The sequence below is a fragment of the Aulostomus chinensis genome, chromosome 13 (genome assembly GCF_037954235.1).
Source record: "Aulostomus chinensis isolate RoL2024-O1b breed Wild chromosome 13, RoL_Achi_v1.0, whole genome shotgun sequence".
Classification (NCBI taxonomy): Eukaryota; Metazoa; Chordata; class Actinopteri; order Syngnathiformes; family Aulostomidae; genus Aulostomus; species Aulostomus chinensis.
In genome coordinates, this window is record NC_141332.1 from 15,264,075 (window position 1) to 15,278,535 (window position 14,461).

The 14,461-nt window shown below is 45.9% G+C and overlaps 2 protein-coding genes, 1 long non-coding RNA gene and 1 pseudogene across 11 annotated transcripts in view; 3 read left to right on the forward strand and 1 right to left on the reverse strand.

The window, feature by feature from the left end:
• Positions 1-14,461, reverse strand: part of LOC147251059 (uncharacterized) — a 168,987-nt gene that overhangs the window by 122,233 nt on the left and 32,293 nt on the right. The gene's annotated exons all lie outside the window — the stretch shown is intronic.
• Positions 1-14,461, forward strand: part of LOC147251074 (protocadherin alpha-13-like) — a 145,749-nt gene that overhangs the window by 70,469 nt on the left and 60,819 nt on the right. The window contains exon 1 of one of the 9 annotated variants that reach the window (XM_086221585.1): positions 7,753-10,246. The exons of 7 other annotated variants lie outside the window; for them this stretch is intronic. In XM_086221585.1, coding sequence (XP_086077711.1) covers positions 7,835-10,246 — 2,412 coding nt within the window. In that variant the 5' untranslated portion in view covers positions 7,753-7,834. Of the gene's footprint in view, positions 1-7,752; positions 10,247-11,493; positions 14,006-14,461 lie in introns of those variants that run through there. One more of the 9 variants, XM_086221589.1, reaches the window with a different exon arrangement.
• On the forward strand, positions 463-4,172 carry LOC147251083 (protocadherin alpha-10 pseudogene; annotated as a pseudogene).
• On the forward strand, positions 4,056-6,733 carry LOC147251084 (protocadherin alpha-3-like). The gene has a single exon (XM_086222930.1). The coding sequence runs from the start codon at positions 4,310-4,312 to the stop codon at positions 6,731-6,733; it is 2,424 nt and encodes an 807-aa protein (XP_086079056.1). The 5' UTR covers positions 4,056-4,309.

Consider the following 14,461-nt stretch of genomic DNA (forward strand, 5'->3'; position numbering starts at 1 on the left):
TTGTACATCTGGGCTATTTTAGAAATATATGTTTTTATCTCAGACTTTGCGGTATTCTGCAGCGGGATGTACTCGCCAGCCTTCATTTTAGCTTCACTTCTTCAATCTAATATGATCAAGAAACAGTTACAAGTTTTGTCTGACATGACAGACATTTATTATTGAGCTGTATGTGCAATAGGGAGGTTGTAATTTGAAGTGGTTTGGACCTGAATGTCTGTCCTGTATATTTTCAAAGTGTTTGATATCTGTGCGAATACATTTACATAAGGGGGGGGGGGTGTTGAAAACCTTTTTTAAAATTGATGCTGCAAATTAAAACACCAATAAAGTAGAGGAGTGACATTTCTATATTTTCAGAACGGTCTTTGGTTCTGTTTCCAGGCCATTTAATTTAGAAGTCCCACCGTTACCTGCTTCAGTCATAAAGTGTAGATCTGGACAATTAAGACACCTGAGGGTCTCTTGAGAAAGAAGAGCCAAATTGATTTTTTTCGCCTGGTTTCTTTGTTGTTTACCTGATCTCACTCACCCCGGGACTATGAGAATAACGTGTTTCTCGTGTTGAATGTAGTTCTAGCGAGTGTCCACATGAGGACACTCTAGACCATCGGTTTTAAAGACGCTCTCGGGCGGTCCGCCGCGGCTCCTCCCAGATTCAGGAGACGACGATGTTTCAACAGTGACTGAAACAAAGAAGCTCAGAGAGCCAGACTGCTGTTGCGACAATTTTCCATTCTTCAACCCTTTCCTTTTCTAAGTCGACATAATATTGTTTTTTATGACGCAGTGCAGTGTTTTTGTCTGCATGCCTTGTTGTAGTGTGTGGAATTATGCATTTACCGAGCGGAACGAGCTCCGTGTGGATTTATCTCTTCTTCGTGCTGCTGGAGTCTCACTGGGATGTGGTGTCCGCGCAGCTCTCCTACTCCGTCGCAGAGGAGGTGAACCTGGGGACTGTTGTTGGGAATATCGCTAAAGATCTCAACCTAAATGTCCAGGATTTGGAGTCCCGCATGTTTCAGGTCGTTGCTGGTTCAAAGAGGAAATATTTCGAGGTAAACCTAAGGAGCGGCGTCCTCTACGTCAATGAGAGAATCGACAGAGAGGAGCTCTGTGGAGACGAACCCAAATGCTCCCTCAACGTGGAGGCCGTTATTAATAACCCGTTAAAACTCTACAGGATTGAGATTATAATCTTAGATGTGAATGACAATAATCCATCGTTTGTCAGCACCTCACAGCTCATGAATATTACGGAAAACACAGCAGCAGAAACGAAATTTCCTCTGCATCAGGCTCAGGATGCGGACATCGGTAAAAACACCGTAAATACATACAAACTCAGTCAGAATGAACATTTTTCTCTCGATGTACATAAAGGAGAGAGCGTGACTCCAGAACTGGTGCTCACGAAGGTTTTAGACCGAGAGAAACAGCCCGTGATCAGACTGACACTCACTGCTATTGACGGAGGAACACCAGCTAAATCAGGCAGCATGACTATCATAGTGAATGTGTTGGACATAAATGATAATTCTCCAGTTTTTAGTCAAAGTCTTTACAAAGCCAGTGTGTATGAGAATGTTAAGATCGGGACTTCAATCATAACTGTAAACGCCACTGATTCAGATGCAGGTCAGAATGGAGAGGTGTTCTATTCATTCAGTGACGTAGGTCGAGGGAAGAAAACAGATCTGTTCGCTATCGATGCAAAAACAGGGACAATAACGAACACAAAGAATATAAACTTTGAAGAGAACAATGCTTTTGAGATCCGAGTCCAAGCGAGTGATGGAGCCGTTTTCCCTAGATATTCTCACGCCAAACTACTGATAGAAGTCTTAGACGTCAACGACAACGCTCCTGAGATTTCAGTCACATCTTTGTTAAGCACGGTGAAAGAAGATGCGTCCATCGGCACCGCTATTGCGCTCGTGTCTGTGTTTGATAGAGACGGAGGTCAAAACGGCCTGGTCCACAGTCAGGTTTCTAACCAGGTTCCCTTCAAACTAGAGTCCAACTACAAGAACTACTATTCGCTGGTGGTGGACGGTCCTCTAGACAGAGAGAGAGTCTCTCAATACAATATCAGCATCACTGCGATTGATGAGGGCAGCCCGTCTCTCTCCAGCACCAGCGTGATTAACCTCCACGTCTCTGACGTCAACGATAACAAACCTCTCTTCACTGAAGGCGTCATCAACGTCTATGTGAAAGAGAACAGCCCAGTAGGGGCGGTGATAAAAACCGTGACTGCTATTGATGACGACATCGATAAAAACGGTCAGGTGACCTTCTCATTGTTACCGAGTAACACTGACTCCTTACCGGTAACTACGATGATCAACATCAACTCAGAGACCGGAGATCTGGTCAGTTTACAGTCCTTCAACTACGAGGAGCTCAAAACCTTCCGGTTCCAAGTTCAGGCCACAGACTCTGGTGTTCCTCCGCTCAGCAGCAACGTCACCGTCAACGTTTTCATCCTGGATGAGAACGACAACAGTCCCGCCATCCTGCCGCCCTATTCTGAGCACGGCTCCGTTAACAGTGAGAGCGTCCCCTACTCTGCTGAAGCGGGATACTTTGTGGCAAAGATCAGGGCCGTAGACGCAGACTCGGGCTACAACGCGCTGCTGTCCTACCACCTGTCTGAGCCCAAAGGAAACAACCTCTTCCGGATCGGAACCAGCACCGGGGAGATCCGCACTAAGAGGAGGATGAGCGACAATGACCTCAAGACCCACCCCTTGCTGGTGCTGGTGTCTGATAACGGAGAAGCCCCCCTGTCAGCTACTGTGTCTATCGAGGTGGTGGTGCTTGAAAGCTCCGCTGACATCCAGACTCAGTTCAGACATGTGCCCATAAAGGACGACAGCTTCTCGGATTTAAACTTGTACCTGCTGGTCGCCATCGTGTCGGTGTCCGTCATCTTTCTGCTCAGCCTCATCACTTTAATAGCCGTCAGGTGCCACAGGACAGACGGCGCTTTCAGCAGGTACAGCGCCCCCATGATCACCACCCACCCTGACGGGAGCTGGTCTTACTCCAAATCTACTCAGCAGTATGACGTGTGCTTCAGCTCAGACACACTCAAGAGTGACGTAGTGGTTTTCCCCGCGCCGTTTCCGTCTGTAGACGCTGAACTGATCAGTATTAATGGAGGAGACACGTTTACCAGGACTCAGACTTTACCAACTAAAGAGAAGGTAAGCGTGTTATGTTTGAGTGTTCCACAATGTTTATCTTCTATTTCTCTAATATCTCCTCCTCTCTCGTGCACTTGTTTATTTATTGTTGAGAAGATAGATTTGGTCCATTTTTTTGTATTGAATCCTCTTTCAATGGTCTTAAGCAGGGGTGTCAAACTGATCAAGCAAAAGCAACACCTGATTCTACTTAGATCAACTAAGCTGTGTCCACACAGCTCATTTGTTGGATCAGGTGTTGCTTTTGCTCGGTTGGAATGAAAACCTGCAGCCACAGCGGCCCTCACTGGATCAGTTTGGACACCCCTGGTCTTAAGCATCCAAATGCAGTGGTCGCTGTCTGTGGTGCTGGAGAGCTGAATCTTGTCAACTTAAATGCGCAACTTACAGAAGAATTAATCTTCAAATTCGGACGCATATATCATTTATTTTGACAGCTATTAAAAAAAAGTTTGACTATAACTTCTAAAATTTATGATGGCCTCATAGAAAGACTTCATTTTGTTACTCACATTCAGATTAATGTAATTCGTTGTTACTTTAGTTGTAAATATGAACTTTCATTTTTCGATCACTATTTTTATCTTTTACTCCACTCCATTTAAATGGATTCAAATGCCTAACATAAACAGATGAGTTTCTACTTGAATGCAGCACACAAAACACTGCCCCTTGACACACGCTGTATACTACATCTTTGACAAAGCCAGTTTGCATTTGTTGGCTTTCTGTGTTGAAGGAATTTGGACTTAATTGTGCAGAGCATTGCAATGGCGAGCTCGTGGTCACTTGGGTATTTTCATTTTGGTTTGTCGTGTAATTCCACGAAATGGCCATCAGGAGGCATAATAGACCATAAAACGGAGAATTCGTTGACTCGGGTCTTTACGCCCCTCCTAGATGAAGAACGTGATGATGTGGTGGCTTCGACACAAAGAGACGCAGGGAGAGAGTGAGTGAGTGAGAGAGAGAGAAGGCTGGGGCATGGTCGACACTATGGACATATTTGAATGTAATAAACGCAGGTTCTCCGCTACATTCCTCGACGGATTATATCTCCAATTTGCTTCTTTGCTGGTTTGACCTCGAATGGGATTATGTCTCTATCTGTTCGCAACCCCGTGGTAGTGTACGCGGTCCTGGTGCTGCTGGATTTTTTGTTGGAAGCCGTGTCCGGGCAGCTCTCCTACTCCATATCAGAGGAGCTGAACACTGGGACAACCGTGGGAAATATAGCCAAGGATCTCAACCTCAGTGTAAATGATTTGGAGTCTCGCATGTTCAAGATCGTTACCGGATCAAAGAGGAAATTCTTTGAGGTAAATCTTAAAACGGGCGCTCTCTTTGTCAATGAGAGAATAGACAGAGAGGAGCTCTGCGCGAAGGCAGCGAAATGCACCATGAGCGTCGAGGCGGTGATAAATTCTCCACTGAAGCTTTATCGTTTTGAAATAAACATTTTAGACGTAAATGACAATCACCCCTCATTCAGCGCCAATTCGCAAAGTATTGAAATACCAGAAAGCACATTAACCGGTGCTCGGTTTCTCGTGTTGTCAGCTTATGACGCCGACGCAGGGAAGAATGGGATCAGTACATACAAGCTGAACCCAAATGATCATTTCAGCTTGTCAGTGAACAAGGGAGAGAGTGTGTCTGCGGAGCTGGTGCTCCAGAAACCTTTAGACCGAGAAAAACAGCCCGTTATTATACTCACGCTGACTGCTGTGGACGGAGGAACACCTCCCAAATCTGGAACGTCAGAGATAGTAGTCAGCGTCTTAGACATCAATGACAACATCCCGGTGTTTTCCAAACAGTTATACAAAACCAGTATAAGTGAAAATGTCCCGCTCGGTACGTCTGTCATTACTGTGACAGCATCAGACGCCGATGACGGATTAAACGGCGAGATTTCATATTCACTGAGCAGCAAAGATCAAGATCATGTTCTGGAGATTTTCCACATTGACGAGGACTCGGGTCTGCTGACGGTGAAGGGTCAAATTGACTTTGAAGAACACTCAGCTTTTGAAATCCGCGTGAGAGCCAGTGATAAAGGCGCTCCTCCGATGGCAGCACAGTGCAAATTATTAATACAGGTGCTGGATTTAAACGACAACGCCCCTGAAATATCCGTGACGTCACTCATTAACACGGTAAAAGAGGATGGTAAAAAAGGTACAGCTGTTGCCCTTGTTTCAGTTCTTGACAGGGACGGAGGTAAAAATGGACTTGTTCACTGTGATATTAAAAATCACGGCCCCTTTAAATTAGAGACGACATACAAAAACTACTACTCGTTGGTAGTGGACGGACAGCTGGACAGAGAGAATGTCTCTCATTATAATGTCACTATCACAGCTGCAGATGACGGAGTCCCTGCTCTCACGAGCACCGGCGAGATCACGGTTTACATTTCTGACGTCAACGACAACGCGCCTCGTTTTTCAGACGCTTTGGTCAATGTTTATTTAAGAGAGAACAGTCCGGTCGGAGCTGCTCTGAAAACATTAACAGCAGTTGATGAGGACATCGATCAAAACGGTCAGGTGACCTACTCATTGTTACCGAGTAACACTGACTCCTTACCGGTAACTACGATGATCAACATCAACTCAGAGACTGGAGATCTGGTCAGTTTACAGTCCTTCAACTACGAGGAGCTCAAAACCTTCCGGTTCCAAGTTCAGGCCACAGACTCTGGTGTTCCTCCGCTCAGCAGCAACGTCACCGTCAACGTTTTCATCCTGGATGAGAACGACAACAGTCCCGCCATCCTGCCGCCCTATTCTGAGCACGGCTCCGTTAACAGTGAGAGCGTCCCCTACTCTGCTGAAGCGGGATACTTTGTGGCAAAGATCAGGGCCGTAGACGCAGACTCGGGCTACAACGCGCTGCTGTCCTACCACCTGTCTGAGCCCAAAGGAAACAACCTCTTCCGGATCGGAACCAGCACCGGGGAGATCCGCACTAAGAGGAGGATGAGTGACAATGACCTCAAGACCCACCCCTTGCTGGTGCTGGTGTCTGATAATGGAGAAGCCCCCCTGTCAGCTACTGTGTCTATCGAGGTGGTGGTGCTTGAAAGCTCCGCTGACATCCAGACTCAGTTCAGACATGTGCCCATAAAGGACGACAGCTTCTCGGATTTAAACTTGTACCTGCTGGTCGCCATCGTGTCGGTGTCCGTCATCTTTCTGCTCAGCCTCATCACTTTAATAGCCGTCAGGTGCCACAGGACAGACGGCGCTTTCAGCAGGTACAGCGCCCCCATGATCACCACCCACCCTGACGGGAGCTGGTCTTACTCCAAATCTACTCAGCAGTATGACGTGTGTTTCAGCTCAGACACACTCAAGAGTGACGTAGTGGTTTTCCCCGCGCCGTTTCCACCTGTAGACGCTGAACTGATCAGTATTAACGGAGGAGACACGTTTACCAGGACTCAGACTTTACCCACTAAAGAGAAGGTAAGATTAATCGAAGTTCTGATGATTTTGTTAAATGACTTGGTGTGATATTTCATCCCAGAATAGATTTTAAATGTGTGTGCTATCAAAACGGTGACACTGAGTTCTATCGTCAATCCCTTTTCTGTTTTTTCAAAAGCATATCTTAATCATTTGTCTGTACTGATCGAAAAATGTTTTAAAAAAAAACTAAAAAAAAAAAACCACTTTTCGACCACGAGGAGGATTCACAAAAACACCCCCCCCCCCAAAACCTCCGCAGACATGCAGTTCTGGACACATTGTTGATATTTTTACATGTTAAATCCTGAAACACCCCATGTTAACACGTTTAATATGAAAGAAGCCGTGTGATTTTTATGATTCACTTGAACGAACAAATGTGACAAACGGCGACAGCATCCAGCTCTTTTTTATTTCTGAAAATGAGATGGATTGCAGAACCTTATTTTTCTCCACCATTTTGGTCAATCCCACATATAACGGCCAATATCGCTGTCCGTGGTGCTGAACTCCGGTTTTGGTTGCAAGTTCAACAGTCAAAATGAAAATGAGTTCTCAAAGGCATCTGATTGGGGCGGTCGCAGTCCTGCGGCTGATGATGTGTCGAGTTGTTGTCAGTGGTATTGTTTTGAGGAATCGACGTCGGATTTCGTTTCCACGTTGGTTTGGTGCTCCATAGAAGCCACCACAAGGACCAGGTGAAACACGTGATTGCTGACTGTTCCTCCCAGCTTGCTTTCATGCAACAGGCTGCTTTTACGTCATCTAGCGTGGTTAAAATGCAAAGCTGCACGAGTGTATTGATGTTCTGTCCATGGTGCTGATCATAGTTTGCAGCAGAAGCCTGCTGAGTCCGGTGTATGTTTGTGGTTCAACAGTGATTTGATATCTGAGAAGAAGAAAAAATAACATTTGACTGATTCAAATAACTGCAGTTACTTTCTGTGACCACGTGGTGACACTAGAGACCGTAGTACCGCCAGCGGGTAGCGCATGTGTGCAGGCCACTCCCACACGAAAAGGATCACGGTTTTGTTGGCGCTTTGTTAGAGAGAGAGAGGGGAAGAGCGAAGGGGGATGGAGGCACAGAAATGCCCTGCTGTCTCATCGGGTGATTTGGATTAAATAAGTGAGAAATACATCGACATGAGGACCGGGGCTTTGTCCTGGTTGCGTGGAGTAATGCGGCCGCCGACAAGAACGGCTCATCTCGGGATATATCTCTTGTTGGTTATCATGGAGCTACACTGGCGAGCGGTGGCTGGGCAGATCTCCTATTCCGTCTTCGAGGAGGTAAACCCGGGGACATCTGTTGGAAACATCGCCAAAGATCTCACCCTGAATGTGCAGGAGCTGCAATCACGTATGTTTCAGATTGTCTCCGGATCAAAGAGGAAGTATTTTGACGTGAATTTAAAAACGGGTTTTCTGTACGTCAGTGAGAGGATAGACAGAGAGGAGCTCTGCGCCAAGGCTGCAAAATGTACCATGAATGTGGAGGCAGTGGTGAATAATCCAATGAGACTTTACCGTATTGAGGTTAATGTTCTGGACATAAATGATAACAGCCCGTCGTTCAGCGCCAATTCACAAACAATCGACATCGCAGAGAACATTTTACCCGGAGCGACGTTCCCTGTGCTGTCGGCTTATGACGCGGATGTAGGGAAAAATAATATCCACACATATAAACTCAGTCCGAATGACTATTTCTCTTTAGCGGTGCACAAAGGAGAGAGTGTGTCCGCTGAGTTAGTTCTCCAGAAAGCATTAGACCGAGAAAGACAGGCTTTCATCAGGCTCACATTGACCGCTGTGGACGGAGGAACACCTCCCAAATCAAGCACGTCAGAGATCATCGTTAATGTCCTGGACATCAACGATAACATCCCAGCATTCACGAAAACGCTGTATAAAACGAGTATTAAAGAGAATTCTCCTCTTGGAACCGCCGTGATAACAGTGAGTGCCTCCGACGCTGACGAGGGAACAAACAAAGACATCGTGTATTTGCTGAACCCAAAAGATCAAGATAATGTCTTAGACATCTTTCAGATTGATTCAGAGTCTGGAATCATAACGGTTCAAGGCAAAATTGACTATGAAACGAATCCGGCCTTTGAGATTCGTGTGCAGGCTGCTGACAAAGGCCAGCCTCCGTTAACAGTACAGTGCAAAGTGCTCGTGGATGTGGTGGACCTCAATGACAATGCGCCTGACATCACAGTGACGTCACTGCTCTCTACTGTGAGAGAGGACGCTGAGATTGGTACCGCAGTTGCACTGGTTTCAATAGTGGATAGAGATGGAGGTAAAAACGGTGAAGTCAAATGTGAGATACTGGGCTTGGTTCCTTTTAAATTAGAGACAAATTACAAAAATTATTACTCTTTGGTTATTAGTGCATCTCTAGACAGGGAACTCATACCTCAATATAATATTACTATCAAAGCCACAGATGAAGGGACCCCCCCTCTGTCCAACACCAGCATGGTTGTCATTCAGGTTTCTGACGTCAATGACAATGCACCTCACTTTGCAGAGACTGCAATTAATATGTATGTGAAAGAAAACAGTCAGATTGGAGCAGTTTTAAAAACAGTCACTGCAGACGATGCCGATGTCAGTGAAAATGGCAGAGTGAGTTATTCATTAATCAAAGATAACAACTTACTTCCCCTGTCCACCATGATCAACATCAACTCAGAGACCGGAGATCTGGTCAGTTTACAGTCCTTCAACTACGAGGAGCTCAAAACCTTCCGGTTCCAAGTTCAGGCCACAGACTCTGGTGTTCCTCCGCTCAGCAGCAACGTCACCGTCAACGTTTTCATCCTGGATGAGAACGACAACAGTCCCGCCATCCTGCCGCCCTATTCTGAGCACGGCTCCGTTAACAGTGAGAGCGTCCCCTACTCTGCTGAAGCGGGATACTTTGTGGCAAAGATCAGGGCCGTAGACGCAGACTCGGGCTACAACGCGCTGCTGTCCTACCACCTGTCTGAGCCCAAAGGAAACAACCTCTTCCGGATCGGAACCAGCACCGGGGAGATCCGCACTAAGAGGAGGATGAGCGACAATGACCTCAAGACCCACCCCTTGCTGGTGCTGGTGTCTGATAACGGAGAAGCCCCCCTGTCAGCTACTGTGTCTATCGAGGTGGTGGTGCTTGAAAGCTCCGCTGACATCCAGACTCAGTTCAGACATGTGCCCATAAAGGACGACAGCTTCTCGGATTTAAACTTGTACCTGCTGGTCGCCATCGTGTCGGTGTCCGTCATCTTTCTGCTCAGCCTCATCACTTTAATAGCCGTCAGGTGCCACAGGACAGACGGCGCTTTCAGCAGGTACAGCGCCCCCATGATCACCACCCACCCTGACGGGAGCTGGTCTTACTCCAAATCTACTCAGCAGTATGACGTGTGTTTCAGCTCAGACACACTCAAGAGTGACGTAGTGGTTTTCCCCGCGCCGTTTCCACCTGTAGACGCTGAACTGATCAGCATTAACGGAGGAGACACGTTTACCAGGACTCAGACTTTACCAACTCAGGAGAAGGTAAGAGAATAGTTACAAAGCTTACTTTGCACTCGTTTAAAAATAAAGGAGTAGAAATGCAATTTACCTAAGCATTTTAAAGGGTTCCAGTGGTGAATCCTCATAAGTGTATGAGGTTACTTCCGTTTTCACTGCATATTTGTGGAAGGCTTGTCTTTATGGTGGTGCAATAGTTTTTGTAATGCGTGGGTTGCCATCTATGGTGCTAAATGCAAGGTACTCAATGTAATTTTTTTCTTTCTACCTCTGCTTTACAGATTCACATAAGGATATAACTTTGATCAGCTAGTCAACTTCAATTCATTAAAATAGACCACAATGTCCAGCTGCAATTGACTCGTGTAGATTTAATTAACTGTGTGTTTATTAAGGAAGTTGCTGTATCATTCATATTATACAGTCTCATATTGACCTGTTTTAAATATTTTGGCCATCATATTTACATAGGCTACTTAAACCTGAGGGACAGTATGCTTCTATGAAAACATCCCCTTTGTGAGGGTTTGGGTGTGCAGCATTGTTTCTGAATGAGTGACATGAGACTTTCCTTCGATGTGTTAGCATCAATTTGCAAATTCTAAAGTGTTGCCTGTTGGAGCTGCTGCATGATTTCACTTTCATGGACTTATCGTTTTAAAGGTGGTTTGGGTTTTTGTGACAGTTATATGCCTGTTGCAGGCTCCCAGGTAAAGTTGGTGAATCTGTGTGTGTGTGTGTATGTGTGTGTGTGTGTGTGTGTAAGGGGGGGGGGGGTCGCTGTCTGTGCTGAATTTAAATTCCTAAACTATGTGCTGCCATTTGGAAAATACACACTCACCAAGTGTCTTCCCCTCCACAGTTAGATTAGGTTAGATTAGCTGTTGTCAAACTTGGCCCAAATATCATAAATGCTTATTTTCCAGGTTTTATTTCCACATTAAATCACTTGTTTGGATAACAATCTGGAATCAACTTCACTTACATGAGATCCACGTTCTCCTCATCACGTCGTATAATCTAAGACTGCCCATCTACTGCACACGTCTACGGCTTTAATCAGCACGACTCTATATTTGCACGAATTCAGTTGTGAGGGTTTGGGCGTGCAGCATTGTTTCTGAATGAGTGACATGAGACTTTCCTTCGAAGTGTAATTATTACCAATCACCACGTGGTGACGCTGTAGACCGTTACACTGAGAGGTCGACGCTCCTCCCAAAGAACAAAACCGACCGACTCAAGCTCTCAGTCACAAAGAGCCACGGGAAGGCACGGAAATGCACGTCGGATCGTTCGTCTGAAAAACCACATTGTGCTCGCCAGTAATTGATCACATCTCGTCATATCACGGTAGAAACGCCGGTGTGGATGTAAACCGCGTTGATTTTCGGTGGAATTATGCCTTTACCGAGGAGAGAGACGCTGCCTTTCACGTACTTAGTGCTTGTCTTACTGGATTGTTTCTGCGAAACGGCGACTGGGCTGCAATACTCCGTCTCAGAGGAGGTAAACCCGGGGACGAACGTTGGAAATATCGCCAAGGATCTAAATCTAAATGTGCAGGATTTGGAGTCGCGTTTGTTTCAGATCGTTGCTGGATCAAAGAGGAAATTATTCGAGGTAAATCTAAAGACTGGAGTTCTGTACGTCAATGAAAGGATAGATCGAGAGGAGCTGTGTGCTGATGAACCAAAGTGTACCGTTAACATAGAGGCTGTGATAAACAACCCACTGAAGCTTTACAGATTAGAGGTAGAAATTAAAGACGTGAATGATCATTCTCCCTCTTTTAATACTAAATCACAAATCCTGGACATCGCGGAGAACACGCTGCCGGGATTCAGATTCGCTTTGTCAGAGGCAAGCGATGCTGATGTGGGTAAAAATGGTGTCAGTGCTTATAAACTCAGACCAAACGAATACTTCTCTCTCGCGACACATAAAAGAGGGGAGAGTATAACCCCGGAGCTGGTGCTGCAGAAAGCCCTCGACCGCGAGAAACAGCCGAACATGAATCTCATGTTGACTGCATTAGACGGAGGGAATCCACCAAAATCAAGCACGTCAGAAATTGAAATTAATGTATTAGATAACAATGATAATGCGCCGCTGTTTAGCAGCACTCTTTACAAAGTTCAAACGTTAGAAAATGTCCCCATCGGTACAGCAATCTTCACTTTAAATGCGACCGACGCTGATGAGGGAACAAACAGCGAACTGATCTATTCTCTCCGCAGCAAAGACCAGGATCGCATCCTCGATATTTTCACAATTGATCAAGACACGGGTATCATTTCAGTCAAGGGCAAGATTGACTATGAGGAAAGGAAAGCTTTTGAAATACGAGCAGAGGCTCGAGACAAAGGACAGCCTCCTTTGTCTGCTCATAGTAAAGTGCTGGTGGAAGTCATTGACGTAAACGACAACGCTCCTGAGATCACGGTGACGTCACTGCTCCATACAGTGAACGAGGATGCGGTTGTCGGCACAGCTATTGCACTTGTGTCGGTTCTAGATAGAGACAGTGGAAAAAATGGTGAAGTGAAATGTGAGATCCTTAATACGGTTCCCTTCAAATTAGAGTCAAATTATAAAAACTATTATTCGTTAGTGGTTAGTGGACATCTAGACAGAGAGGAGACCCCCCAGTACAATATAACTATTTCCGCTGCAGATGAAGGGAGACCTTCACTGTCCACCACCAACATCATTAGGGTTGATATTTCTGATGTAAATGACAATTCTCCACATTTCTCTGAACCGATGGTAAATATTTACGTGACGGAAAACGACAAAGTAGGGACAATTCTTAAGACAGTAATTGCAACTGACGCTGATGTTAATGACAATGGAAAAGTGAGCTACTCAATTCAACCCAGCAGTAACAGTAAGACATTGCCCCTGTCCACCATGATCAACATCAACTCAGAGACCGGAGATCTGGTCAGTTTACAGTCCTTCAACTACGAGGAGCTCAAAACCTTCCGGTTCCAAGTTCAGGCCACAGACTCTGGTGTTCCTCCGCTCAGCAGCAACGTCACCGTCAACGTTTTCATCCTGGATGAGAACGACAACAGTCCCGCCATCCTGCCGCCCTATTCTGAGCACGGCTCCGTTAACAGTGAGAGCGTCCCCTACTCTGCTGAAGCGGGATACTTTGTGGCAAAGATCAGGGCCGTAGACGCAGACTCGGGCTACAACGCTCTGCTGTCCTACCACCTGTCTGAGCCCAAAGGAAACAACCTCTTCCGGATCGGAACCAGCACCGGGGAGATCCGCACTAAGAGGAGGATGAGCGACAATGACCTCAAGACCCACCCCTTGCTGGTGCTGGTGTCTGATAACGGAGAAGCCCCCCTGTCAGCAACTGTGTCTATCGAGGTGGTGGTGCTTGAAAGCTCCGCTGACATCCAGACTCAGTTCAGACATGTGCCCATAAAGGACGACAGCTTCTCGGATTTAAACTTGTACCTGCTGGTCGCCATCGTGTCGGTGTCCGTCATCTTTCTGCTCAGCCTCATCACTTTAATAGCCGTCAGGTGCCACAGGACAGACGGCGCTTTCAGCAGGTACAGCGCCCCCATGATCACCACCCACCCTGACGGGAGCTGGTCTTACTCCAAATCTACTCAGCAGTATGACGTGTGTTTCAGCTCAGACACACTCAAGAGTGACGTAGTGGTTTTCCCTGCGCCGTTTCCACCTGTAGACGCTGAACTGATCAGTATTAACGGAGGAGACACGTTTACCAGGACTCAGACTTTACCAACTAAAGAGAAGGTAAGAAAGTAATGTGTAATGTTAATTAATCTAAAGAAGTACATATCTGTGGTGTCTGGGTTCACAGTGTTACTGCGATGTTGCAGAGGCAGCATCTGCACGGGAAATGAATTTCCTCATTAATTATTCAAAATATAGGACGAATTTAACTCAAATGAATATTCATCATGTTACACCCTAGAAAGGAATATTGAGTCAGACACCTTGTTTACCTTCTCCTGGTCATTCCTTGGCTGATTACGTATTCCTTCATGACACTTTTTTATTATGATTATTATAAGACCGACTGTATGATTGGACAATAATTGCATAGGATTTTTTAATGGATATGATTTTGTGATGAGTATATTTTTAATTTAAATTATCTGAGGCATTTTTATTCGATAATACACTGAGATGCAAAGCTGAGGACACCTCCCGCCGATGCGCTGTGATGGGTGCTGTCCATGGTCCTGA

Coding starts and splice junctions, on each gene's coding strand:
- LOC147251084 (XM_086222930.1), top strand. CDS start 4,310: ATGTCTCTATCTGTTCGCAACCCCGTGGTAGTGTACGCGGTCCTGGTG.